This window comes from Ictidomys tridecemlineatus, chromosome 6, assembly GCF_052094955.1.
Source record: "Ictidomys tridecemlineatus isolate mIctTri1 chromosome 6, mIctTri1.hap1, whole genome shotgun sequence".
NCBI lineage: Eukaryota > Metazoa > Chordata > Mammalia > Rodentia > Sciuridae > Ictidomys > Ictidomys tridecemlineatus.
Window position 1 is genome coordinate 73,138,441 of NC_135482.1, and position 25,940 is coordinate 73,164,380.

General features: G+C 33.6%; 1 protein-coding gene across 8 annotated transcripts in view; it reads right to left on the reverse strand.

Annotated features, from left to right (window-relative positions):
- Positions 1-363: 363 nt before the first annotated feature.
- The window catches only part of Lrrk2 (leucine rich repeat kinase 2), a 134,511-nt gene continuing 108,934 nt past the window's right edge, over positions 364-25,940 (reverse strand). For 5 of the 8 annotated variants that reach the window (XM_078014890.1, XM_078014889.1, XM_078014886.1 and 2 more), the window contains 11 exons: positions 23,243-23,403; positions 16,432-16,602; positions 14,879-14,979; positions 13,080-13,274; positions 11,954-12,147; positions 10,649-10,721; positions 9,568-9,752; positions 5,674-5,826; positions 4,537-4,745; positions 2,707-2,778; positions 364-2,159 (listed from right to left, as the gene is read on the reverse strand). In XM_078014890.1, the coding sequence (XP_077871016.1) occupies positions 2,038-2,159; positions 2,707-2,778; positions 4,537-4,745; positions 5,674-5,826; positions 9,568-9,752; positions 10,649-10,721; positions 11,954-12,147; positions 13,080-13,274; positions 14,879-14,979; positions 16,432-16,602; positions 23,243-23,403 (1,636 nt within the window). In that variant the 3' untranslated portion in view covers positions 364-2,037. Of the gene's footprint in view, positions 2,160-2,706; positions 2,779-4,532; positions 4,746-5,673; positions 5,827-9,567; positions 9,753-10,648; positions 10,722-11,953; positions 12,148-13,079; positions 13,275-14,878; positions 14,980-16,431; positions 16,603-16,730; positions 21,863-23,242; positions 23,404-25,940 lie in introns of those variants that run through there. The other 3 variants (XM_078014885.1, XM_078014888.1, XR_013422970.1) reach the window with 2 other exon arrangements.

Consider the following 25,940-nt stretch of genomic DNA (forward strand, 5'->3'; position numbering starts at 1 on the left):
TGTGCCCTTCAGAACTTTATCCAGGGATCATGTCAACTATTTTCTTATGTAAAATTGAATTTAAATATCCCATAAATTCTCAAGAAAAAATTTTGACACCTTCCTAGAGTGCCATTAATCCAACACAGACTAATACAAAGTTTTATATGAGATGGGTAACAGATCTATATATGAAAATAAAACACCATCACAAGGTCTTAAAACTCATAAACATGTTTTAAAAATGTTTATTGTTCCATTTAAATACAATGTTCATTTACACATTTTTCTATAACTGTCTTTGGTAAAAAAAAAAAAAAGTTGAATTTACATACAAAGTTACAATGAGAGAATGTCACCGGAATAAAAAGTTCCAATCATGTATGCATTTTTTTAATATTTATTTTTTAGTTGTAGTTGGACACAATACCTTGATTTCACTTATTTATTTTTATGTGATGTTGAGGATCAAACCCAGGGTCTCGCACATTCGAGGAGATCACTCTACCGATGAGCCACAACCCCAGCTCCTCATGTATGCATTTTTTTTTGTGCTTAATTACATAATAAATTAAAACATGGGTCATTTTGAAAAATGGAAAATGTTTCAAGGTTAAGAGTTTGATTATCCTTCATTGAAAGAAATTTTAAGTCTGTACATAATAAAAATGCAAGTTAGTTCTGGGAATATCAGATAGGCTTGTTATGCTATCATGGAGAATTCTTTAAAATGAAGAATACTGGACAGGGCCAATGGATTTACCAAAAGTGATTTTCCTGGAGTAGAAAGATAACCACACATTTACATGTGTTCTTGGCAGTGATGCTCCTACTCTGAGAAGACATTTATAACAAATTAAATCTAATACAGAAGACTAGGTTAGCAGCTGTTTTTACCCATTGTAGCTGAAGTTCTTCTTTAGCACACTGAATAGTGAGCGACACATTTGTCCCCATGGTCTTTGTGGATGTTGTAGAATTCTATGATTTTCAAAAGAGAGTTTCTTTCTAAATGATGTAGGGTATGCAGGGTCATATATTTAGGAGAGTATGAGTAGAAGCATTAGAGAAAAGTAAATTAGGAAATAAATAGCAACGGGTTGGCTTACCACTGAAAATCAAAACAAAATTACAAAAATATCTCTAGAAGAACTAAATAGTGTATTTACACCAATAATACAAGTTTCAGGATGCCCACATTCAAAGATATAGTTGAAAAATAGAAAAAGGATAACTATGTCCTTCCTGTATCTGAGGATTTGATGTGTCATGTTTTAGAGGATATGTTTATTTTAGAGGAAACTGTGAGATGCATGGTTTGCATCAGCAACAGAGAGCCTTATTAGTGAAAATTCAATGGACTGTTTATAAGTGTATGTTAGTGTATTTAAAAACAGTTCAATAAATAACATATTATATGGGAAACTACCCAAAATATCTTCATTTCACCTTGGGTAATTTCTAGAAAGCAAGCAACTATTGTGTCTTTTTTTGTTGTTGTTTTTGGTAGTGAGGACTGAACCCAGCAGTAGTTTTCCACTGAGCTACTTCCCCAGTCCTTCTTATTTCTATTTTTTGAAACGGTGTCTTGCCCCATAGCTGAGGTTAAAGAGGAACTTGTGATCTTTCTGCCTTAGTCTCCTGAGTCACCAAGATTAGAGATTAGAGATTAGAGGTGTGCACCACCATACCTGGCTAACAACAATCCTGTCTTAAGCACAGAATTTAAAATAAAATTTACCATGGATAATGAAACAAAAATGATCAGATTGTAAATTTTTGTATGAGTACTACAAGTATTTTGTACTTATTAATTAATCCCCCCAAATTAATTAGGGCATACAGGAAATATAACACTGTATTTTAAATAGTTCCTTAGAACATATTTTCACTGGTAACTATTTTTACATATATTTAAGTTAAAAATAAAACATATAAACATTTATTCATATACAGGAGTTGTTTCAAAGGATAGAATTATTCCTTTTAACATAAATATTTTAAAGAGATATTTACAAGAGATAATTTTCCTATCTAAAGACAAAGACTTCTGATGTCTTATTCAACAGATGTTCTTTTCATTTTTTCTGCTAATTCTTTTCTCACTTCAATGTGTTTTTCTAAATTTTGCACTTCATGTGGAAGATTGATGTCCCAAACAGACAAGCAAGATTGTATCTCTATAAAAGGAAAAAAATAAAATCATGCTTCAAACATCCATTATAAAATATTTTTATTTTGTTAATTTATATTTCATTATATATAAAAGTACTAAATTATTGCCATTCATAAAAAATATTCTTATAAAATGTTAATAATACCTTATAGACACTAACTACCAAATTTCAAGAAGCACATAGACACTTTATAACCAATCATTTCATTTACTGAAACAAAGAGCTTTTTCCAACATTATTCAACATTAGGCCTCATCTGGACATAAGTAAGTCATAAGCAAAAAATATTCACATTTAGTTTAAATTTGAAGTAGTTCTCATTTTATAGTGACTGTTCTTTTTCCCTCATCTGAAAAAATAAATATTTAAGATTCCTAAATCATTGAAACTTAATATTGAAATTTGCCTAAATTATTTACACTGTAAAGAAACTATCAATTAAAATTGCTAAAAGTATATGTAATATCTACTTTAAATTTATAAAACACAATATCTTTTCCTCATTCACATCATTGCACTCTTTGGACTACAGCATCCTATTAAATATTACCTTTTTGTTGTTGTATGCCTTCGGTAGTTTTCCGTTTGTACCCCAAAACCAGCATGACATTTTTAAGGCTTCCTTTAAAAAAACAAAATTCAGAAGTTTTCTATCAATACAATAAATTAAACTATATCAAAAAACAGTAAAGTTGCAATGCTTAATTATGTGAATCTGAGAAAGCAGCTAAAGATTTCTATAAAATAGGTTTAATTTGGCGGTTTCTCCTCAGACCCTTTCCTGTCCACTCTGTGGGTCTGATGAGTTCTACCTGGGAGTGATACAATAAAGCCTCATTCATCAGCCCTTTAAAAAAAATAGGTTTAATTTTATACATTACTTCTTCCAAAATTATACTATTAAATGGATAATATGTATAAAAGTGTTTTTGATACTATAAGGAAAAAATATGAAGCATGGGGATAGAGAGTTGGATAGATGCATAACTGACCTTCTATCACAATATCATATTATCAAGTCATTCACTAATTAATCCGAAAAATGTTCATCAGAAGTCTTGTATGTACTGGGCTATAGGCTAGGTCCTGGGAGTAAAGAGATGTCCAAAAAAAACACAGACCCAACTCACACGCAGGTTATATTCTGGTGAAGATATTGACATTAGTTGGGGAAAAAATCATGACTGATGAATGCTATATAAGAGAGGTACAGTGAAGCCACATCATTGTGCACCTTGTAGTCTATGTTTAAATTTATTTTTATTTTAAAATAAATAATAATCTACTGAAATGTCAATATTATTTCAATTATGATCAACCATGTGGGTTCCAGAGTACATACAAACTAAATTAAATAAAACAATATTGATCAAATAAGACAGGGAGATAACCCACTGAGACCCACTAATCTGCTTGTGTGGGCCTATCCTGGTAGTTAACAATCACCAAGAGAATCTAATCTACTTCTGTGCAACCCTGATATCTATAAATGACAAACAGGTGAGGGTACAGGAGAAACACCTTTCTTAAGATATTCTTGCAAAAGGAATCTATTTTGTTCACCATGGTCAAACATTGTATTGCTGACATATTAAACTTACATAAACTCTACTTTTGCAGAACTAAACCCTACACTGTTATTTTGTGATCAACTTTGTATATACGATATTATAGCTTTCTGAATAAAATAATTAATCAAAGGAAGACATTGAAATATATTTTATGTGAAAAATACATTTCACATAAGAGCCAAAATAGACATAAAAGGCTGAACAAAACTTATCATGATTTGTCAATATTTGTAGATTGTGGAGTTCAGAATATATTGCTACAAGAATTTTTTTATAGAATGAACAACCAAATGGTATTCTTTACCAAGGGTGGGCAGCTTGGGCTATGACCAAAATAAACATTTGCTTTAACTTCTTGAATGAAATAGCAAAATATACTCAATGCTATGTATTTCCCATTTTTGCCTTTAGATAATAAGGAGAAAAGCATGTAACACCCAAATCAAGGGGCTAGGATAGTGGTTCAGTGGTGGAGCACTTGTCTAGCATGTGTGGGGCACTGGGTTCAATTCTCAGCACTACATAAAAATAAAATAAAGGTCCATCCACAACTAAAAGGAAAAAGAAAACTTAAAAAAAAAAAAAAAAAGACCCAAGCTGAATGTTCAACCTTGGTCATCTGCTTCTCTTGGGGGACTAAGAGCAGCTTTTTCCTCCATATTTTAAAGGGCCTTATTTAAAATGTATCCCAGTCCTGATTCATTATGTGAAATTTGAAGGAACTCCAAACAAAGCTGGAAAGTGAAAACGTAAATTTTAAAATAAAGGCATATTTTTATAATCTTCAAGGACATGAAAAAGAAACTTGCCTAACTGTGCTGCCATCATGACTCTAACAGAATCACAGAAGTTGTTAATTATGCGTATAACTCGCCGAGTTGAAAGATCAAGGAGTAAAATATGGCCTCCTCCAGTTCCTATCCAGAGAGCAGTGTTCTTCTGAAGGCAAAGAGTTTTCACTCTCCCGGAATACGACATTTTGTGCTTTGATTCCTTGTTTATTTTTACCATTATCTCCCTAGGAATCATAAAGAAAGTATGCATTAATAATTTCATCAGCAATTAGGGGATAAAAGAGGTTTGTCTCTCTATATATGTACATATAAGAACTTTTCAAATTATGAATATATAACAATTCAGTCATCCTTTGGTATCAAGGGGGATTGGTTCTAGGAACCTTCCCCACTCACTGCAGCTACCAAAATCATAGGTGCTCAAGTTCCTTATGTAAAATGATATAGTATTTGCATGTTACTTTCTCTCCTATATAATTGAATCATCTCAAAATCACTTATAATACCTAACAAAATGTAAATGCTGTATAATAGTTGTTATGCTGTATTGTTTAAGGGATCATGGCAATAAAATGTTCAGTACAGATGCAACCATAATAGGTCTAACTTTCTGGTCCTAGGTGGGTTCAATCTGTGCACACAAAACCCAAGGATATGGAGGTCTGACTTTATACATTATGAGGACTTTGTCTCTCACATATTGAATTAGATCTCCATGTCTGTCTGTCAGGGTCTTGATCCTCCCTCCTTACTTAGTGCACTGATCAGGTCATTTTGTGACCTTTTTCTTTATATTACAGAATCTTTGGGAAAGTAGTTTTAATTATATATAGTAACATCTGACTCTGTGACAATTCTAGACATATACCCAGTAGTCTAGAATCCAGTATGGCCACTTTTAAAAATGACTGTTTCACTAGAGAATATTCTTAGTAATACCATATAGTATGTTCCTATTCTTTTATTTTCCCAAAATGAAATGTACAGGATATCCAAAGATGGTGCTGACAGCCATTAACAATTTTGTTTCTGCATTTTCAAAAATTTTCTATTTACAGGGGAAAAGAAAGAAAAATAAGCAGAGCTCTCTCCTTTGTGCAGTCTGAAGCGTAGAGACAGTTCTGGCAAGCAGAAATTAACCACAGAACTTACTTTAAAAAGTGTACACAGTCTATGAGTTCACAGAGCTTTTCAGTTTTCTTATCCCACACTTCCACAACAGGGCTATTTTTCTTAGCAATATAGAGAGCTGTCTCTACTGCCACGGCTATGATATTGGAATCACTGAAAGCTGCATAAGAAAACCTAGGGAAGGAAAAAAGTATGTCAAAAAAGTCATGATACCACCTTATGGTTGTTCCTAAGGCATGTAAATTTAACACTATTTTGGAAATAAGCTAGACTATTGCCCATGTTCTCCTGTAACCATCCTAAATTGAATATGAAACTTACTTTGCTACTTTACTTACTTTTGGTTACTTTATATTGGTTTCTCTTGATAAAAATAAAGACTACAGTTAATGTTTATTCCTGGTTTTAGTTTTAATTTCAGTTCTACCTGGTTCTTTATAGAATTATATGTTGCATCTTAAGTTTTAAAAGACATATGACATTTGTAACTTTTAGATGTTGCAACTAAATCACTGTGGTAATGAATGTTTGGAAAATCAAAAGCTAGCCATCTATACCTAGAGTTATAAAGCATAAGATGTTGAAATAAGTTTAGTGGCATATCTTCAAGGGCTAAAAGGAAAGGTATTCTTGCAGAAACATAAGTTAATCAAGTTACAAGAAAAAGATCACCATTGTCCAAGCATAAATGGAAAGTAAATTGTTTACCATTTACCCCCTTTTAAAATGAAGGAAAAATACCAGCATTTTAAAATAACTCTCAGCCACCCTAAGACATGTGGCATTGTGTGTATTTCACAAACAGATTGGCAATCCTAAGCCTTATCTGCATGGCAAGCTACTAGTCAGCCTTTGAGGCTTAATCTAAATGTCAGCTCCTCTGGAATTCCTCACTGACCTATCAAAATAGAGCAACCATTCCTTCTTCCCACTGTTGTAGCTGTATTTTTATAGTCCTTATTAAACATAATAATGTTTTAGCTGAGCATGGTGGAGCACACCTGTAACTCCAGCTACTCAGGAGGTGGAGGCCAGAGGATCATGAATTGGAACCCAGCCTAGACACCTTAGCAGTACCCTATCTCCAAATAAAAATAGGAAAATAAATAAACAAACAAATAAGTAAATAAAGTATTTATTTATTAGTGTCTCCCTCACACTACATGGTAATTTCTTAAGGACAAGCATGTGTTTTCTACATATTCACAATCTAATAAGGTGTTATTATGAGTAAGTACCTCTGATACACCAGGCAATTTAGTAATTGTTCTGACTGTATAGCAGACAGAGGATGAACTGATGAAGAACAAACTAATAGAACAGAATGAATTGGCAGAAAAAAGTAAAAATAGTTAAAAATGCAATTGAATCACAAAGATAATATGAAAATACCATAGGGATATGACAATAATTAATATATCCTAGTGTGTAACTATTATTTTCTCCACTTTTTTTTATTCTGCCAAGGGAGATAAAAATATTTTGCCAGAAAGCCACTACATTTTAAGTAATTTCTTTTGAGGTGCTAGCTATCTTAACATAAGATAGTTCCAATTAGCACAAAGTTTTACATAGAATTTTAGAAAACACAAAATATTTGTGTGTTATCTTGTTTAATTCTTTAAATAAACTTGTATAATATGATAATCTCAATGTATATAATTATAGAAAGAAAAGCTTACAAATGCTAAAGAATTTTCTCATGGTCACATGACTATCATGTTGTAGACCAGGGACACAAAGCAAATCCTCTGGAGTCTCCTGGCTCCAAAGATAACTTCTTTAACTAACTACCATGCCTTTCATTCAGGGTTTGCTGATGATGATAAGAAGATAAAGATGATGAGGCAACACAGGTTCATGAAATGACATCTCTTTAATGGGGAAGAGTCCAGGAAACAGAAGATGCATTTTTAGAAAAAAAGCAATAGTTTCAAGTGTTTACAGGTGTTTATGGTACTGGTTCATAATTTCTTTTGAGAGATTATTATCTTTGAAAGACTGATATTTGTGGATATCCTCTAATTAAGCATCTATTCTCCAAATCATATGGAATTTTAAGGGGCTGATTGATACCAATGATGCCATAAAATGCTCCATGAAAAGAAGCAATTGCAGGCCTTTCCTTTAAGGGTTATCAAACTTGTGGAGTTGGGTTAAAAATGTAAATGAAATAATGGGAATGCAAGTATCCAAACAGTTACCACATACGAGTTATCAGATTTGAGAACAGACAACTAAAATCCTCATCCTCCAGGTTGTATATCACAGTGTATCTTAACCCTGACCGTGTCCAACCCAGAATCACCCAAAAACTGGAAAAGCAAAACAACACTGAAGAGTGGGCCCTATTTCCAGCTTAATTGGTCTGATGTCATTGTCTGCAGTAGTGCCCAGGCACAAGATAATTTTGACCTACCTTGTGGTTTCTAAGGCACAGTCAATGTTCAGAACTACCCGGTCTGGTGGTATTAAGAAACTATTTTTTAATGCAATCATAAAAACGTGACAGCTGTTGTGGAAGGAAACAGCAGATGCAATGGAAGCACAAATTGAAGACAGGTAGGATCATGGAACAGCCACTTAGTGGAAGTAACATTTGGACTGAAATAGGCAGAGGTCATAACAGACAAAAGAGAAAACCGAACCCAAAGACTGGGGGACAAAAGGAAAAGACTGTCTTTGAGAAATGGGACAGTTTCAGTTTGGCTAAAGCACAGAGGGCTAAGAAGTTCAATACATAATCTAGAGAGGTAAGCAGGACTAAATCATGGTGGGCCTGGTAGGCTACTTGGGCTTCATCAAAGGACAATGGCATGCAACTGAAGAATTTTAATGAGAACTGGAGAGGAAGGTGCTGTTGTTGATGCATAGATGATGGATGATAGTCTGGCTCATGGTAGCAATGAGAAGTAAAAGGACTTGAGGGATATTTATAATTAAGAGAGTCAAGTGAATAATGGGGGAAAGTGATCAAAGCTTATTCCCAAATTTCAATCTGGGGCAACTAGAGGGATACTGGAAACTAGGATGGTCCCTGAAATAGGAATTTGTGACCCAAAGCTACTAACAATCATAATAATAGTTGACATTTGTTTAGAGCTTACCAAGTGCTAACCATTATATTAAGCTCCTTACATTAATTTTCATATTGAATCTCTCAAACACCCCTTTGAAACAGAGTGTATTATGATCTTCAAGTAAGAGATAGCTCATAAAACCAATAAAGACCGAAGTCAATATTTAAACTTTAATTTATGCTCTTGCCCACTGCGATCCTACATCGCTTATCACCAAGGAAAATAATAAAAAGAAGCAAACAGATCAGGTTAAATTACAATTTAAAAATTGAAACAATAAATTGGAATGAGGCTCATATTTTATTTATTTCTTTTTTGAAACTGGTATCACTAGCTTGGCTATAATTTTGATAATCAATTATCAAACCTAGAAATGGCTTCAATCCTACAAATCTGTTTTCTACAATTTATTCTTAATGAAATTACCTCAAACTGTATATATACTATATTCATATATATTACATATGATATACGAATATTACATATATTCGTATATCATATGAAACTCATGGATTTAGTACAATAGTGAGTTGACTGCCTTGTAATTCCATGTCTAATTTGAAATAGAGATAATAAAATTGTTAAAAATGTAATTGGAAGATACAGTAGGATAATGATGGGTTTATATATTATTCCAAAAGTGATTAAACAAGTTGAATTTTTAAAATGCATTTCTGCTTTCTGGAATTTTCTATGATGTGTATTTATTTTTATAGTAGACAGCTAAATTATGCATTTTTAAACTGTGTTCATTTTAGATTATCAATAATATTGATATGATTGTAAACCACAAAAATAGATGGTAGATTAGCTGCAGAGAAAGGAAACAACTTACAGTTGACTTGTCCTTGTCTCAATGAGTTTCTGAACAGTAAAATCATTAGAAAAAGAGAAAACCTTTGTGCCACATCCTCCCCACATGATGTTCTTTTCAGCTGAATTCACGGATTCACTCAAACACATCAGTGGAGTGCTGACATTTCCTATATTTAGTGTCTTCAAAGGAGCAGCTCCTTTACACTTTGACAAAAAGAGAAAACACATTCAGCATATTGAGTATCTATGGAATGGAACACAATAAAATTCTTGCTTTCTGAAACTACTTCCCATTTTAAAGGACTAGAGACATCAAAATAAAAATTCAGACATACTTTTCAAAGTATAAATAATATTCAGTATCTAAAACAGGACTCAATTAAAATATTATCCTTATAGCCAACTTCTTTACTTCATAAAAAAAAATTATAATGAGGAATAACCTGGGGCTTATACTCCATCTCTGAGTCTCTCTTTAGATAGTAAGTTTTGGATATCGAGGAGTATGAGTGGGTAGGAAGTTGAGTGAATAAGTGAATCCGTAGATGAGTGGATAGATAAAGGAAAAAATGCTTTAATGACTAAATTTTTAAAAATGAAGATCATAAAGTTAAATGATTTTTTCAGTGTGAAGGAAAGTTCATGGCAAGACAAATATGTTCCCTCCCTCCCTCCCTCCCCTCATGTGTATGTGTGTGTGGGGGTGGGGATGCTTGGGACTGAACTGGGGCTTTATGCTAAGAACACTCTCTACTAAACTGTGCCCTCAGGGCACAAACCAGATTTAAATTTGAATATTCGTTGTTTTATTTCACAATATATTTATAAGGAATTAGTTGCTTCATTCACACCATTCCTAACATTTCAAATCCAGTCTCATCTATCGTATTATCCTATTCATTCATTAAAAAAAAAAAATACAATCAGCAAGTGTTTCAGAGGATCTACTGTGTTCAAGACTTTATGAAGCAATAAAAAAATTAAAAAGCAGAACTTAATGATCCTTGTTCTCAAGGAGTTTATAATCACATAGCAGAGGAATGAGATACATAAAACAATGGATTTAAAATGAATTCGAAGTAGAATGCATTGCACATTACCTTAACAGCCTTATCTTCAAAAATCACTAAATTGCCATCAGCAGTTCCCACCAAAAGAAAATTCTTTTGCTTGCTAAAAAGAAAAAAAATGCCAAAGTTATTCCAAAAAGAGCATTTATATTGACTAAGAAGTCCTTAAAGTTCTCCCCAGCTTGACTGAACTTTAGGCAGGTTTCTTGCTGACTATAGTCTCCTGCCCTCCATTTTCTTGGAGCTCTTATTTAGAGAACTTGCAATTATAAATTCTTTCTCAGCCCCTTTGAGATGTAAATCTTTCCCCAGCCTCTTGCAAGTTTTATAATACAGGAAAGTCTTTCCCAAGGACCTAGGAGCCATCCCTTTACAATTGAATCAACAAAAGAAAGCCTCCCTATTTCCCAGTCACTGTGGAAGAGCAGGGGACTACCTTCAATGAGAGCACATTAGCCAAAGCAGATAGCTATTGTTAATGTGTTAACAAGCACTCAAAGGATCCTCCAACACTTTTCTACCACTGTAGCTCACCTTAAAACTCTCTCACTTTTGTTTCACTGCTGTTGGGTTCAATCTCTCTCTCTCCTATCATGATTGCCTTGAATCAAGTCTACCTTGCTTATTTAACCATCAGTGACATTTTTCTTTAAAAATGTCCAAATAGTTTCAGCTTCAAAACTGCCAGTAAAGTTTTTATTTCAGGTACCGAAAACTTTTGTTTCACATTTTTCTGATACTTCAAGTAATGACTTAAACCAGAGAAGTATATGGGTCTTAATCTTAATGGCCCCTGGAAATTGTCTTGTCCAAATATTATAGTAGTCAACCTATGACTCATACCTGAAATTTTGCCATTTAGATAAATTTGTTTCGGATAAGATCCCTATAAATGATAAGGGTTTACTCACTTTTACCTATTAATAACTTATTAATTTCTTATATTCTTTTCCAATTTTGTGGTTATATTACCGATATGTTTAAGCCTGGTACATAATAGTCTGGCAATATACATATGTATATACATGTATTCAAAGAAAGAATGAATAAAATTCGTTTTCCAAGAGGCCCTACCAAGGAATGTTGACATGAGGAGAAGTAGAGATAGGGTCACAGCTGAGGTAATAACCTAAAGAAACAGTTGGCTAATTTTATGACCCTGCACGTAGAAAAATAGTAACTTCCATTGTGGCCCAATCCTCTTGAGTAGATGCAAACCAATGAAAATAGGCTAAAATTTAGGAATCTTTGACATTATGGTAAAAATTTTGCATAAAATTAAATCATCTAAGTGGTATATGATTTTCATTCAACTAAATCCACAATCCTACATACCTTTGCTTAGAAAAGGAATTGCAATACAAACAGGTAACGGCATCAGTCATCTTTTCAAGGGTGTGTCTCTTACTTCCATCTTCAGTATTGATGACCAGGAGAGTACCAGACTGTGTTCCACACACAATCCAACTTTGCTTTTCGGCAGGAAGATGCACCAAGGCCAAGCACAGTATAGTACTATCAGCTACTTCCTGTTAACAGAAAATAATACTCTTTACAGGACTTGGCTCAATAACAAGAACTTGTATAGGACAAAAAAATGCTTCACCAACATACTTAACTTCTTTATCTTTGTGCATTTACTTTTAAAAATGATGCCAATTTTATTCAATTTTGAACAATATTTGAGTTAACTGGCAAGCAATTTATGCCTACCTAGAATGCATCTGAAACCAAAATTCCAGATTATTTTTCAGCCTCAATTATCATTCCAACAAGACCATATGAGAGAACTGTTGAATCTTAAGCACAATTTTAGGGACAACATTTATTTTGAGGCAAAAATCAAAATATTAGGTTATTGATTAAGCCTAAAATTTTACCTATTAATAAGTTTTATCAACAACTTTTTAGCTTCTGTGAATGGTGGCTGTCATCTGCACAGACCTGCTCTCTTCACCACAGAATGCCAGCAGCTAATGGGCACAGGGTACGGGTTCTACCACCCTCACCTCTAGGCAGATGGCAGCAGACAACTAACTGACATGTGAGAATAAAACGCTGGCCTTCTTGCAGGGTGACAGGAATTCTGTTGTGCTATTCACATTCCAGAGCTTCTTATGAGTAGAGGCTGAGGCTCAGTTTCCTCAGAAACCACAGTTGTGCTGAGCTTCTGCCTCAATCCATTCTGGCTTCCTCTACCTCTTTCCAAACTTCTCACTCCCTAAATTGCATGCACTAGATTACCTGTCTCAGACCCAAAACACATATATACTTTGGTTTTAAAACACACCAGACTAATTTCATGCAAATTCCTATGTTCTAAGAGAAAGTTAATTTAATAATACTCCTACATTGGCTTTTATCTAATTTCTTTCAAAGTAATTTTAATTGGTATATGCTTTAAAATATATTAAATTAAGTGTTCTAAAAGACTTATGATTTAAAGAGTATTCAGATTTACCTCAGAGGTGAGTCCTTCAGTGTTTAAGTCAAGAAACAAGAGCTGACCTTTGTCAGTGTGCCCACAGCCGAACCAAACTCGTGCATTCTTGCTGTTAGGATTTGTAGCAACCATACATTCAACAATAAGGTTTTTGGGTATTAAAATGTGTCTCATCAGACAGATTAAGTCAGCTGAATTCAAAATGTCAAAGACCTGAGAAAGTTTTAAAATAACAAAAACAACACACATATGAAGTTATTCCTCTTTAAAGATTGAATATAGAACTAAATGTCGTAGCCCTATCCAGCAAAACCTGAATTTGTTAAACTGTGATCTATTCAGATCATCAAGATTAATAATCCAAACTACAGATAAAATTACACTGAAACAAATAAACACTTTCAAACTATGCATATTTTGTATATTTGTATACTTGGTATTTCTTTTAAATTGAAAAGAAGGGTTTAAAAGTGTCAACTGACCAGAAGTTTAGCAATATAGAATTGAATGAAGAATAATTCTTTCAAAAATTCTAGTCAGTTGGCACTTTTGATCTGTTCTTTTCTTTTCAAATTTAAAAAAATAATACACATACACACACACACACACACACACACACACACAAAAGAGGATATATCATGCCCAGTATAAAACTATGTGTAGTCGTTTTTGAATTTTGTTGTTGTTGTTGTTGTTGTAGATAGACACAATACCTTTATCTATCTATCTATTTATTTATTTATTTATTTATTTATTATGTGGTGCTGAGGATTGAACCCTGTGCCTCACACATGTCAGGAAAGCATTCTACCACTGAGCCATAACCTCAGCCGCATATGTGTCGTTTTTTCAATGTAGTTTTATCTGTAGTTTGGATTTTAATCCTGATGATCTGGATGAATCACGGTTTAACACATCACAAATGATTTGAAATTTTATGTATCATGAAGCTAAGAATAGCCAAAACATACCTAGAGAAGAAAAATAAGTGAAGAGAAGAAATTAAATAAAGCTACAGGAAAAATAGATAAGTTGACCAATGGAAGAAAATATGTGTATGGAGATGTCTATGTATTTTTGACAAATTCCAAAATGTTCATGTCAGATCAGTGAGAAAGAAAGGAAGAGAAACTAATAAATGAAGCTGGAAAAACTGGTTTTCTATTTAGAAATAGGAAATTGGACCCAGACAAATATACCAATTCTACATGGATTAAGAAATTAAATGCCAAAAGCATAACTTTAAAAATATTTTTAAAAATCATAGGTAAATATTGTTGTGACTCTGGGTGAAAGGACTTCTCAAAACAGGACTTGAAAAGTAAAAACCATTAAAAAGATTGCCAAACTTATACATATTAAAATTAAGAATGTCTTCTGCTCATTATGGGATACTCTAAGGGACATTGAAAAAGGCAAGCCACACAAACTCAGGAAAAAAAATCAACGTATATAATTTAAAAAGGATGAGTATACTGTATTTGAAAAATGTCCTTTTCTTACTGTGATTTGTAGGCAAATGGACAAAATAACAAAGAGTCATTCCACAGAATACACACACACATACACACACACACACACACACACACACACACACATATCTAGGGTGCTGTTTATATTTTCTGTGTGTGCCAAGATAGTGGAGATTATAGGAGTCCCACCTTATAATTATTTTCAACTCTGTTTGTGTCTGTGTTTATTTATGTGTTTGGGTAATATATTTGAAGATTTTTACATATTATGTTTATATATGTAAATATATATGTGTATATATATGATGTTCTACACAAAGCAACAATTTTTGACTATAAGACTACCTGGGCAGAAGTAGGCCTTTCTTGAGGATTTTCTTTCAAACACTTTTTAATTAACTCCTCAACCATAGGCCATGGGGCACAACCATATTCTTTAACTGGATCTGAAATATGAAAAAATACAATGCAAGTACACTAAACAAAATAAAAGTTATTTATTTTCTCTCAACATATTTAGAAGTTCAAACATTGCAAAGGAAGACATAAAACACTGAACTTCCTGATCCTATAGTTATTGTGAACTCACTTATTACAAAACTAAAACAAATTTTGCAACTTGGTTTCCACTAAACACATCAAAACAGATGTTTTTATTCCTTATGGTATAAAAAACAGACACAAATACCAAATGAAAAAAAATAACAGATTTCCATTTCATACCTGTGCTTAAAATAGATTTTTATCGTTGTTGTTATTGTTGTTTGGGGGATACTGGGTACTGAACTCAGGGACACTCAACCACTGAGCCACATCTCCGGCCCTTTTTTGTATTTTTTTTAGAGACAGGGTCTCATTGAGTTAATTAGTTCCTTGTCATTGCTGTGGCTGGCTTTGAACATTTGATCACCTGCCTCAGCCTCCTGAGCCATGGGATTAGAGTATGTGTCATGTCACCCGGCTTAAATAGATTTTGAAAACACTTTTGCTTATATACTAATCAGGCATCTATGGAAACACTTTTTAATACTCAAAGTAAGCAAGCATTTAATTTTCATATCACTACAACTGGTTTGTGCACGTTTGTTTTTTTATAAAAAAGAAATCCATACTTCAAGTTGGTGCAGAAGAGAGTATAGGATACTTTCCCTGGAAACCTAACTGCTAAAATAAGGGAATTGACCTAGCTGGTATCCAAAGTTTATGAAAGTAATAATAAATTTCCTTTGCCATTATCTTTAAAGGTCACCTAAAAGGAACAGCAAATGCTATATTCTTTATACCTGGCCCATAGTGTACATTGAGAAGTTATTTCTTAAATGAGAAGGAAAGCAGAATACATGAGAAACAGCTAAATAAATTTAAATGGATACTTCATACTGAAAACTAAAGTGATGATCACGAAATGAATGACCAGGTCCTAGGATTTCTTGAAAGTATGGGAAAACCATTCAAAATAAAATTTGAGCTCATTAAATACTCATTTACTCATTCTTATGAATAATTTATTAATAAAATTATTGTTATAAATAATTCAAGCTTTCCTTCCTGCATATAAACTATTTAGCTCAAAGAAAATGAAAATATTATGGGCCAGTGGGCACATGGTAATTCTTTATGAGAATTAGAAGCCACCAAATCAGGTCCTAAAGGTGGTTTTCCCTCCCTGAGTATTCTAAATATAATGCCAGATATGCCAATATTCACTTGAGATTCTTTAGACCTAGAGCTCCTACATTTTCATATAGTTTTTATTAATATATCACAGGATTTTAAAATGTCCAAACACTAAGCAGAAATCATCAGCTATGAAATGAACTCAGCATACAACTATTTAGAAATGAAGTGGCTGGTATCAAGGGAAAAAAATCTTTATTGTACATAAAAATAGAACTTACCAGGCAATTTTCCTTGTATTGCTAATTCATCAAACTCATTTGGAAACTTCAATCCCTCTACTATTCTACTTCCAGTTGTCAAAATGTCATAGAGTAGCAAACCAAATGAATAAACGTCAGCCTGTTGGTTATAAATGACATTTCCTCTGGCAACTTCAGGTGCACGAAACCCTGAAAGCAAGCAAATACAGCCATAAATATGCCCAAGCCCAGGGCCCACTCCTCCAAGAGGGTATATTCATAAGCTATGTGTCATATAAGAGAGTTGGGGAGATAAGTTCTAAATCATGCCATGCTACCTCTATAAACAGACAGCTTGATAGATCAGTGAATAGCCTTGTCTCAGGACACTTCACCCCAAGGTCGAGCCTGAAGGATAATAAGATCTTTCAATCTTTATTATAAGATCTCATAACCCCATTATAAGATTTTCAATCTTCAATTAGATTACTTTGAAGGATAAGGATAAACATTCAAGAATAAATTATTAAGTAGAGATTCATAATTAAAGAAATGAAGCCTCATAGGAAACAAACCTGCATCATTTTTCTCTTTCTTAATAAAACCTATTACCAGAGCAGTGACTTAAAAAGAGATGGTGAGAAGGAAAGAACTTTCCAGACTTCCTTTAAAGTCCCTATAACCTGGATTAAAATTCCAGTGCTCCCATTATTTCCAGGACTGAGGACATGTCCTATCCAATGAAAAAATAAAAATAAAAACCCTAGTTAGAACAAATAAAAGTCCTCTCTCTCAGGCTCATACCTGAAATTCTTTTAAAGGAAAATAAATCTTTTATTCCAAATGAGAGATAAATTTCTTTTAAATACTTCAGGGAAAAATGGAGTGATTTCAATATTATTAGTAATAGTAAAAATATCAGCAATCTAAAGAAATTCATCCACAAAAGGAAAACAGTTAATCAATGTATACTATGCAATCTATAAAAAATATTTTCTTAAGACAACATGCTATAACACAAATGAAAAGAAAATGTATAATATAATTCTGGATGGACATAAAGTTATCAAATGTATGGAAAAAAATTATCTGATTTTCTTAAATGTGATAATGGTACTATGAATTATTTCAAAGATTCATATTCATACACAAAGAGAGCAAGAGAGAGAACAAGTGGGCAAATTGTTTATAATCAATGAATCTATGCATAATGGAAATGGGTATATATTGTACCATTCTTTCTAATTTTCTGAAGGCTTGAATATTTTTAGAACAAAAAGTTGATGGGAATGAACATAGATTAAAAACTAGAAAAAATGCATTCAGATGTAATAATGATGATTTTTATGTGCTAAAATTGTGTTCATTTTATTTTTTTAATATGTTAATATTCTTACAATGAACATTGATTACAGTACTTTATATATGCAGCCAAGAAAGTAGAACAAAGTATGAGCTCACAGCCTTCCAGGAATAAATGACTATAGGTGGAAATTGTTCCACTTGACAGCCATCAAGAGGGAAAGTTCAGCAGTTCTTCACCAGGCAGAGGAATCAAAGGGATGGAGATATAAAATTGGAGCATGATATTCCCCACTGCACTAATTATTGCCATTCCCACTCTCTAAATATGCAAATATATTGATATGTCTAATGCTATATTACATATTAGTTAAATAATAATATAGATAATATTTACATGTTATAGTAAGTAACAGACCTAATATTTCAGTCTTAAATATATTTTGCATTTCTAAGAATAAGAACATTTTCCTATGTAACCATCTAACACCACCCTCACACTCTGAGCTTATGAATTGTGTAAGGAATTAGGACTTCTAAAATATATCCCTGATAAAGCCTACATGTCACATAATATAAACAAACCTAATATCTCTTAATTTATATTACTATACCATTTTCTAGACACCTTGAATGTTTAATATTATATGCACACCACTACCTGTGGTAGACAGAAGAGACTTCTCATTTTACAAATGGTACATGCCTCTCTGAAAAATTATGTGGTTTTCCTAAGGCCACAAATATAATCAATGGTAAAGTCAAGAGTCCTTAAAAATAATGAGCTACCCACACATTAACTAGCTCCTTAACTGTCTTTATGCTTATCTTCTTAGAATTTAAAAGGGATTTGGGAGTCTGATTTAAATCTTGTCTAATTATTTATTATTCATTTAACACATTAGTTAGATAAGGAAATTGACCTAGCTGGTATCCAAAGTTTATGAAAGTAATAATAAATTTCCTTTGCCATTATCTTTAAAGGTCCCCTAAAAGGAATAGCTAATGCTATATTCTTTATACCTGGCCCATAGTGTACATTGAGAAGTTATTTCTTAAATGAGAAGGAAAGCAGAATACATGACAAACAGCTAAATAAATTTATTTAGATCAAGGTACTATTCAAAGACTATTAAAATGTTCAGCATATTTCTTTCCTTGATAATTTTACTGTTAGAATTTGGAATCAGGATCATAGAACAGGATGAGACTTGAGGATTCACTTGGTCTAATTTCTAAATTCTCCTCCAATACATATATATTTTATTATAGCTTTTATTTCTGTAGGCATCAATTCACAGAGTAAAGTTGCCCAAAAGTTTGGAATTTTTTTCACAATGATTCAGAGGACATTAAGAAAGGTAATCATGAATATATGAAAAGGAATATTTACTTCAAAATGGAAATGCTTTTAACCTTATCTTCCCCCTTTCAAAATTCATGTCTCCATTGACATGATCCCCACTTTAGGAACATAAGATTATTTATACATTCAGTAAGTATTTAAATTACAATACACTATAATGCCTCTTTAAATTCATCCAATGAATTCCTAGTGTCCTTGACTGCATTAACAATTTACTGATGAACACCACCCAGCTATTAAGTGGTGGATCCACTTTGATACTTCATAAATGTTCAATAAATTATTGTCAAATGCATGCATAAATGAATAAAAATCAGTTTTATTTTATGTATGTATGACAATTACAGTGTTATTGTAATTGTATGTACACAATTACAGTATGACAATTACAATGTTGAAATAATTAGAAAAATATAACCCATTGTCTAAAAATTATTTTTAGAAAAATTATTTTAGACTTCTCTGAAAAATTATTTCTAAAATCATTTCAACACGTGTAACGAGTAAATAAAGATCCATAGACCAAGAGAATCAGAAACTTATGAATTAAGTCTGAGTATACATCACAAGGTATTAAAAAACATATATTTTATTTCTTTATTACTTCCAGATAAGTATGAGCATGGCATGTTCATAATCTCAGATGAAAGTGAGTAACCAGAGAACGTCTTATTTACCCAAGACTGTCATATTTACATGGATGTTGACAGAGCGGAAGCCATCAGTCGGCATTCAGCATTCATCTCAGTCAACACTGCAATTGTCACAGGACCCAGAATTAACTGTCACTCTCAGCCGGAAATCCATTTGAGTTAAAGTTGAACTTTCCAAGTTATTTAAAGTTGAAATGATTCATCCCATTTACCTTTCAACATGTAGAAAGGCATCACACTATAGTATAATCACTGAATTTTTTCTGCCTTTGGACCCCCGACAGCGTGGTGCTGGGTCAGGGGCTCTGTGTGGGTTTGCAACTTGTACTGCCCTACTGACTTTTTTTTTTTTTAACATTCCCTATGGTTTAGTTTAGGACTAGGAATAGAACCTATATCAGAGGACCATCAGGATTAAATGAAATAATCAGCCCACACAAAGGGCTTAGTGCAAGCCAGGCATGTAGTTCACATACCGGAAAGTCTTATGATTCTTACAGTCCTTGATAAACAACTTAGTTCACCCCCACTCTCATGCACACCCAGAGGAAAGACACCACAGTAAGGGTCATAAAACACACAAAGAAGTTTAATGAATATATGGTCACTCATTTCTCTAGAAGTTTCCATGTTAAAAGACATAAAAATAACAAGAACATCTATTAAAAGGAAAAGACACAGACAAGTCACATGAGAGAGAACTGTTGCCTTCTCAGAAAGAATTGCTTGGGAGAAGGAAAGTTCGGTGATAGTAGGAACAGTCGTGATAGGTGCTGTTATTTAAAATTTGAGGCAGAGTTTAGGGCTGAGATAACTAGACTGTTATAATAATAAAGAGGAGTTTGAGGAACTGATAAGAAAAAAAAAATGTATTGAGTGATCTGAGGGAAAACTGGGCAGAAGAAAACAGATTAAGTCTGGGGTTTTTTCTGCCATGATCTTTCTCCATGTTTATATCACTCAAAGTTAATAGAAACTCTAAGAGATCAGGAAGATGTATCTGGTTTGGTATTAAGAATTATATGGTCATAGAATCTTAGAAAGGTTTTGACCAAAACCAGAAAGTTATATGGTAAATGAAAGGTTCTGAGTGTGAACCCAGTTGAACTGAGCTGGCTGCTAGCAGTGGCCTAGACCACTGAGGGAAGAGGCAGAGCTCAAGTCCAGAGGCACATCAGTAGTGACCAGAGAGATCCACGAGCCCCTTCAGTGAATAAGACTTCAATAGTAGGCTTAGCACCCTGTGAACACAAAGACAAGGTTGGGGGTGCAGGAGGAAAAATAGCAAGCCCCACATGAAGAGTCCAGCCCACCTCAGTGTTACATGAGAAGAATGAGCAATTCTTCCATGCTATGTACACTTTTCCTAGGTGAGAGTATACAAGTCCTGTGGAATTTTACCCTCAAAGATGGTTTTTCCAAACCTGTAGTTGACAATATTTGCTATCCATAGCTCCATTGTTTTGTTTTACTTCTTTAATAACTAAGATTGAATATTTAAGTCTCCTCAAGTAAATATTAGAGTTGCATATGGTAGGGAGCAAAAAATCCCTCTAGATTCAGGTTTCATTTATACTGAGTTATCATTTTAGCTACTTGCTGTGTGACAAAATCTTACTGAGCCTCCATGTTCTCATTTTACAAATGAGAAAATAATAGCAAAGTTTCAGATCTGGCACAAGATCATGTCTCTAATGTACCTGGCATGGTGCCTGGCACACAGCAAGTGCGCAAGAAATGATAATTATTTTTATTATTATTGAACATCCCAGAGATACTCTCAGCCAGAATATATACTATGAAGTTTTTATGAGAGCGCAAATTCTATTTCTAAACTGGAGTTATGCAAAACAAGAGACAATATGCTTTTGGAGCAAAAATAAAACCGAGCACTATAATCTGGGCAATAGGGGCCATCACCTTATCCAAGTACACAAGTGAGGGGTAAGGAAAACAAATTAGAATCCTTTGCCTAGTGACACCACCTGTAGTATATTTTCTTCTGTCTTTGGCATGGTGTTTTAACTGACCTGCAATCATCTAGTTGACATCAAGTCCCCTGTACCTTTTTACAACTAACCAACCAGATACAAAGGTGGAGCTGTGGATGTCAATCCCTCAGCATTGTCCTTCCTGCTCAGATGGAAATCTGAAAGACAAGAAGGCTATACAGGTCACTGGCTCTGTGAATGATTCTTGATAATCCAAGGCTGAGGTTCTGATGAACCTGTGAGTAGAAGATGAGGTGAACTGAGAAAGGGAGGGGGACTCCATGGGATAGACAGCACAGGTGGGAAGCACACGCTGCATGTTAAGACCACGAAACGTGAAAGTACACTACTAGTAGAATCAGTTAACAGTAATATTAATACGATAATAGAAATAGCCAACCCAAAAAAGGATGGGGGTGAACCCAGAAAGCAACATTAAATCCAAGACAATAAAATAAAAAAGCCATCATGTCTTGGGGGCCAGAGACACAATGGTATGAAGGGGGGGAGGGGGCGTGTTTCACTTTCTATTATAACCAGGACTCTTCCCTCTATGCAGGGCCAAATAGAGTAAATCTGTTTTTTTTTTTATTTTGTTTTGTTTTTAGGAATTGAAATATTAGCAACTCATAGATTACAAAGAAACAAAACTAAAGAGTAGTATCTAAAGCCCTAAACCCCTGTACAGACCTATAATAAGAATAAAGTTTGCTTCTATCAAGAATGATGCTACTGGGCTAGGGTTGTGGCTCAGTGGCAGAGCGCTTGCCTTGCACGTGTAGGGCACTGGAGTCCATCCTCAACACCACATAAAAGTAAACAAAATAAAGATATTGTGTCCATGTTTAACTAAAAAAAATATATATATATGAATTAAAAAAAACAGAATGGTGCAACCAAGGACAACACAGGTCAAAGCCTTTATGCAAAACTCTTGTAGCCATAAGTGTTTAGGAACATATACCTTTTGATACTTAAGAGTATCATCAACAAAGCACAGAACCTATATGAGAAGTCTCAGAAAGTCAGTTCCAGCTGTATTCAAACATGTTTTTATATTTGTGCAGCAAAATGTATACATATTCCCACTGAGTGTGAGAAATGGAGATTATAAGCATCAAGTTAGTTAAGGTATAAAGAACCTTGGGTTTCAAAGATATAAAAGCAATGAGTGGGCCTGAGTTTGGTTTTAGCTTAGTGTCAACTCTACCTAGATCAAAACTTGTGTGTTATTTCTTACCACCTCTAGAGTATTTCAAGATTGTAAAAATCTAACTTTTAAAAATATAGCTTGACATCATGGGATCTCCCCTTTTTACTCAGTTTTTGCCCTGAAAATTATATCAGTTGACTTTATTTTTAACTCTTCAAAATACAATGATAAAAATGTCAATGGAATTGTCACCATTATTTAGACACTAAACCTCACTCTTCACAGTGTGATAGGCTACGGTTTTCTTTTGACTGTCCTGCACTCACATCTGAGGACGCTGGTTTTCCATCTTAAAGAGAGGATTATGCAGCCCACTTTCTCTTACCTGGTGTGCCCTCTGATGTTTTTATCCCCATTCTACAGCAGTACTGTGCAATCCCATAGTCGGCAATCTTCGCAATGATGGCAGCATTGGGATACAGGGTAAAAAGCAGTACATTGTGAGGCTTCAAGTCACGGTATATGATCATGGCTGAATGTAGATATCTGCCAGGAAATGAACAAGAAATCTTATCAAAGTGTATTTACATTATAATAGCTTTTGTCATGATTTCCTTGAATATGTCCTGACCACCAGGCAAAACGTCAACGATTTTGTGGTTGGACCCTGAAAGAGGTATTGCAAAAAGAAATCTAAACATAAAGATCTAATATTCAAAGCAAGGTTATGCTTTAAAAGACAAAAAATAAAATAAAATAAATCAATCCTGGTGAGTGAGTGATTAATTCTGGATCCTCTCAATGATCAAATAAATATTTTAACTATTTTTAAAATGTAAATATGTTAAAAGTCAATAGGACTTTGTTGTAACTCCTATTTAATTTTCTTAAAACTATACAGAAGTTTATTCTAGCTTTTATAACACTTGTCATTGTTATTCTTGTTTTTTTCTGACTAAAATATTTCCTAATCTTTTGGAGAGCATTTTGTTTTACTTTTTGATAATAATAAATCAACAATTTTTCCTACCTATTCATGTCTTACTCTGTTTAAAGACATAATTCACTGTGAACTGATTCTGTTATGAGTTGAGGTTAACAAAGGACTTTTGGACTGGGTTAGAATGGATAGAAATTGTCTTGGAGAAGATGATGTTGAAGGATATTAAATCTTTTCTATGAGAGACTGACCCTTGTGATGATAACCACTAGAGTCATACTTTTCAGGTAAAGAAAAAAATAATTAATATAAAACACAATAAAGTTTCAATCTCAATCAGGTCAAAGAGATTCTAGTGCCCCAACTACTAATGGAACTATTACCACCTTTCCTTAGACATCTACAAAATTCTGGTTTTCCCCAACTCTGCCTTCTCTGTACCATTGATATCACAGATATACCATGACCTGCCTTGACAGACATTTTTTCAAAGAATTAATGGAAGTAAATTTAAATCCTTTGTTTGTCTGTGGGTTTTGGTTTGGGTTCAAATTATATTAATAAATATTTACGCCATTGCTTAGTCCCATTCGTGGTTATAAGGATTAGGAGCAGAGAGGCTGTGATATCTTGAACTTTCCATTGCATGATAGCCCAGAAAGTATGTATCATTTAATTGCATCAATTAATGCAGCAGATTCTCTCCTTTCCAGGATGTAGTTATGGCACTTGACATTAGGCCTATTCATTTCAGTATACATATTTTTGGCTGATAAATAAGATAAATGTACTAATGAAGTTGACCTTCACAGTAAGTAATGGGTTTGAAAGAAAAATTTGCTAAGGGCTTATTGAAAGGCCATTAGCTATTCTTGTCGTTCTGAAGAGAAAAGCTGGGAGATTAAGAATAAAAAAGTTAAAGCCAAGTCATACATCATTGAATAGCATCCAAATCCTTCATAATGCATGCCTCTTTCAGTATATTTATAGAACACAGTCTCTTTCAGAATACTTCCTAAAGGTTAAAAAAATAATTAAGTTTAATTTGAAATAACATCAGGTGGAGAAAGAGATTATCTGGGTTAGTTAGAATGCTCAATTATAGAATTTAATCTTTTAAGCACAATTTTAATAACTTTTAATAGAATAGCATAGAAAAATAGCTTTTGAAATCTTAATAAGTACAGATCTTACCTTACTGACAAAAATTCAGCCATACTTGACGCATTGTGTGACAATGAGTATTGTCAAGTATTTTATTAAAATAAACTGTTCTATATTCAAATAGTCATTCTTTAATCATAAGTTTTATAGGAATTGCTAAGAAACCCATATCTTCCTAATTTAAGGTCAACTTTATCTCATCCTGAATAGAATTATTCTAAAAATAGAATGCATTCATTATTTAACAAATACATAGTAGGGATCCTTGAGTGCCAGTCTCTTAAGGCGGCCACAATCTAGAGGAAACAGGTGCTCAACAAGGTTACAGAAACATGTTAGCACCAAATGCTAAGGAAGTAGAAAGAGAGAAAACGACAGAGGTAAATAGAGCAACGTTGACTCTTCCTCTGGATTGTTTGCTACCTCAAGCTAAAGCTAATCTCGATCTTTCTCTCTTCTGCACCTAACCCAATGTCCTAAGCGGAGCAAGAACAAGAAACACATGTAAGAGAGGCTCACTCTTCTTGGAGCAGTTAGTTGAACTGCATAGAAGAGATGTTCTGTGAGTAAATTCTTAAGGGCTAATGAGTTCTCTGGACAGACAAATCTGTGAAAAGAGAGGGATGACAAATATGAAAAGAAATGTGGAAATTCACCCCTTCAGCTTGGTTATACTGCAGAATATGGAGAGTGGCAAGGTGGGGGGCTGCCAAAGTAGGCAAGAGGCACAAATAAAGAGTTTTAATGTATATCCCACAGAGTTTGGATGCACTTGCAGGTGACTGGGAACACCAGTGAATTTGAAGCACAATTAAATTTTTATTATGAAAAAACTGTTGTGGTAATTTCCTGGAGATATTGACTCAAGACAGTAGTAGAGGCTAAAAATGAACAAACTGATGAAAAGGATCATGTAAAATAACTTCAAGAACCCAGTGGACAAATGAATGTTTGCTTTTGGAGGAAAGGACATTTGTTT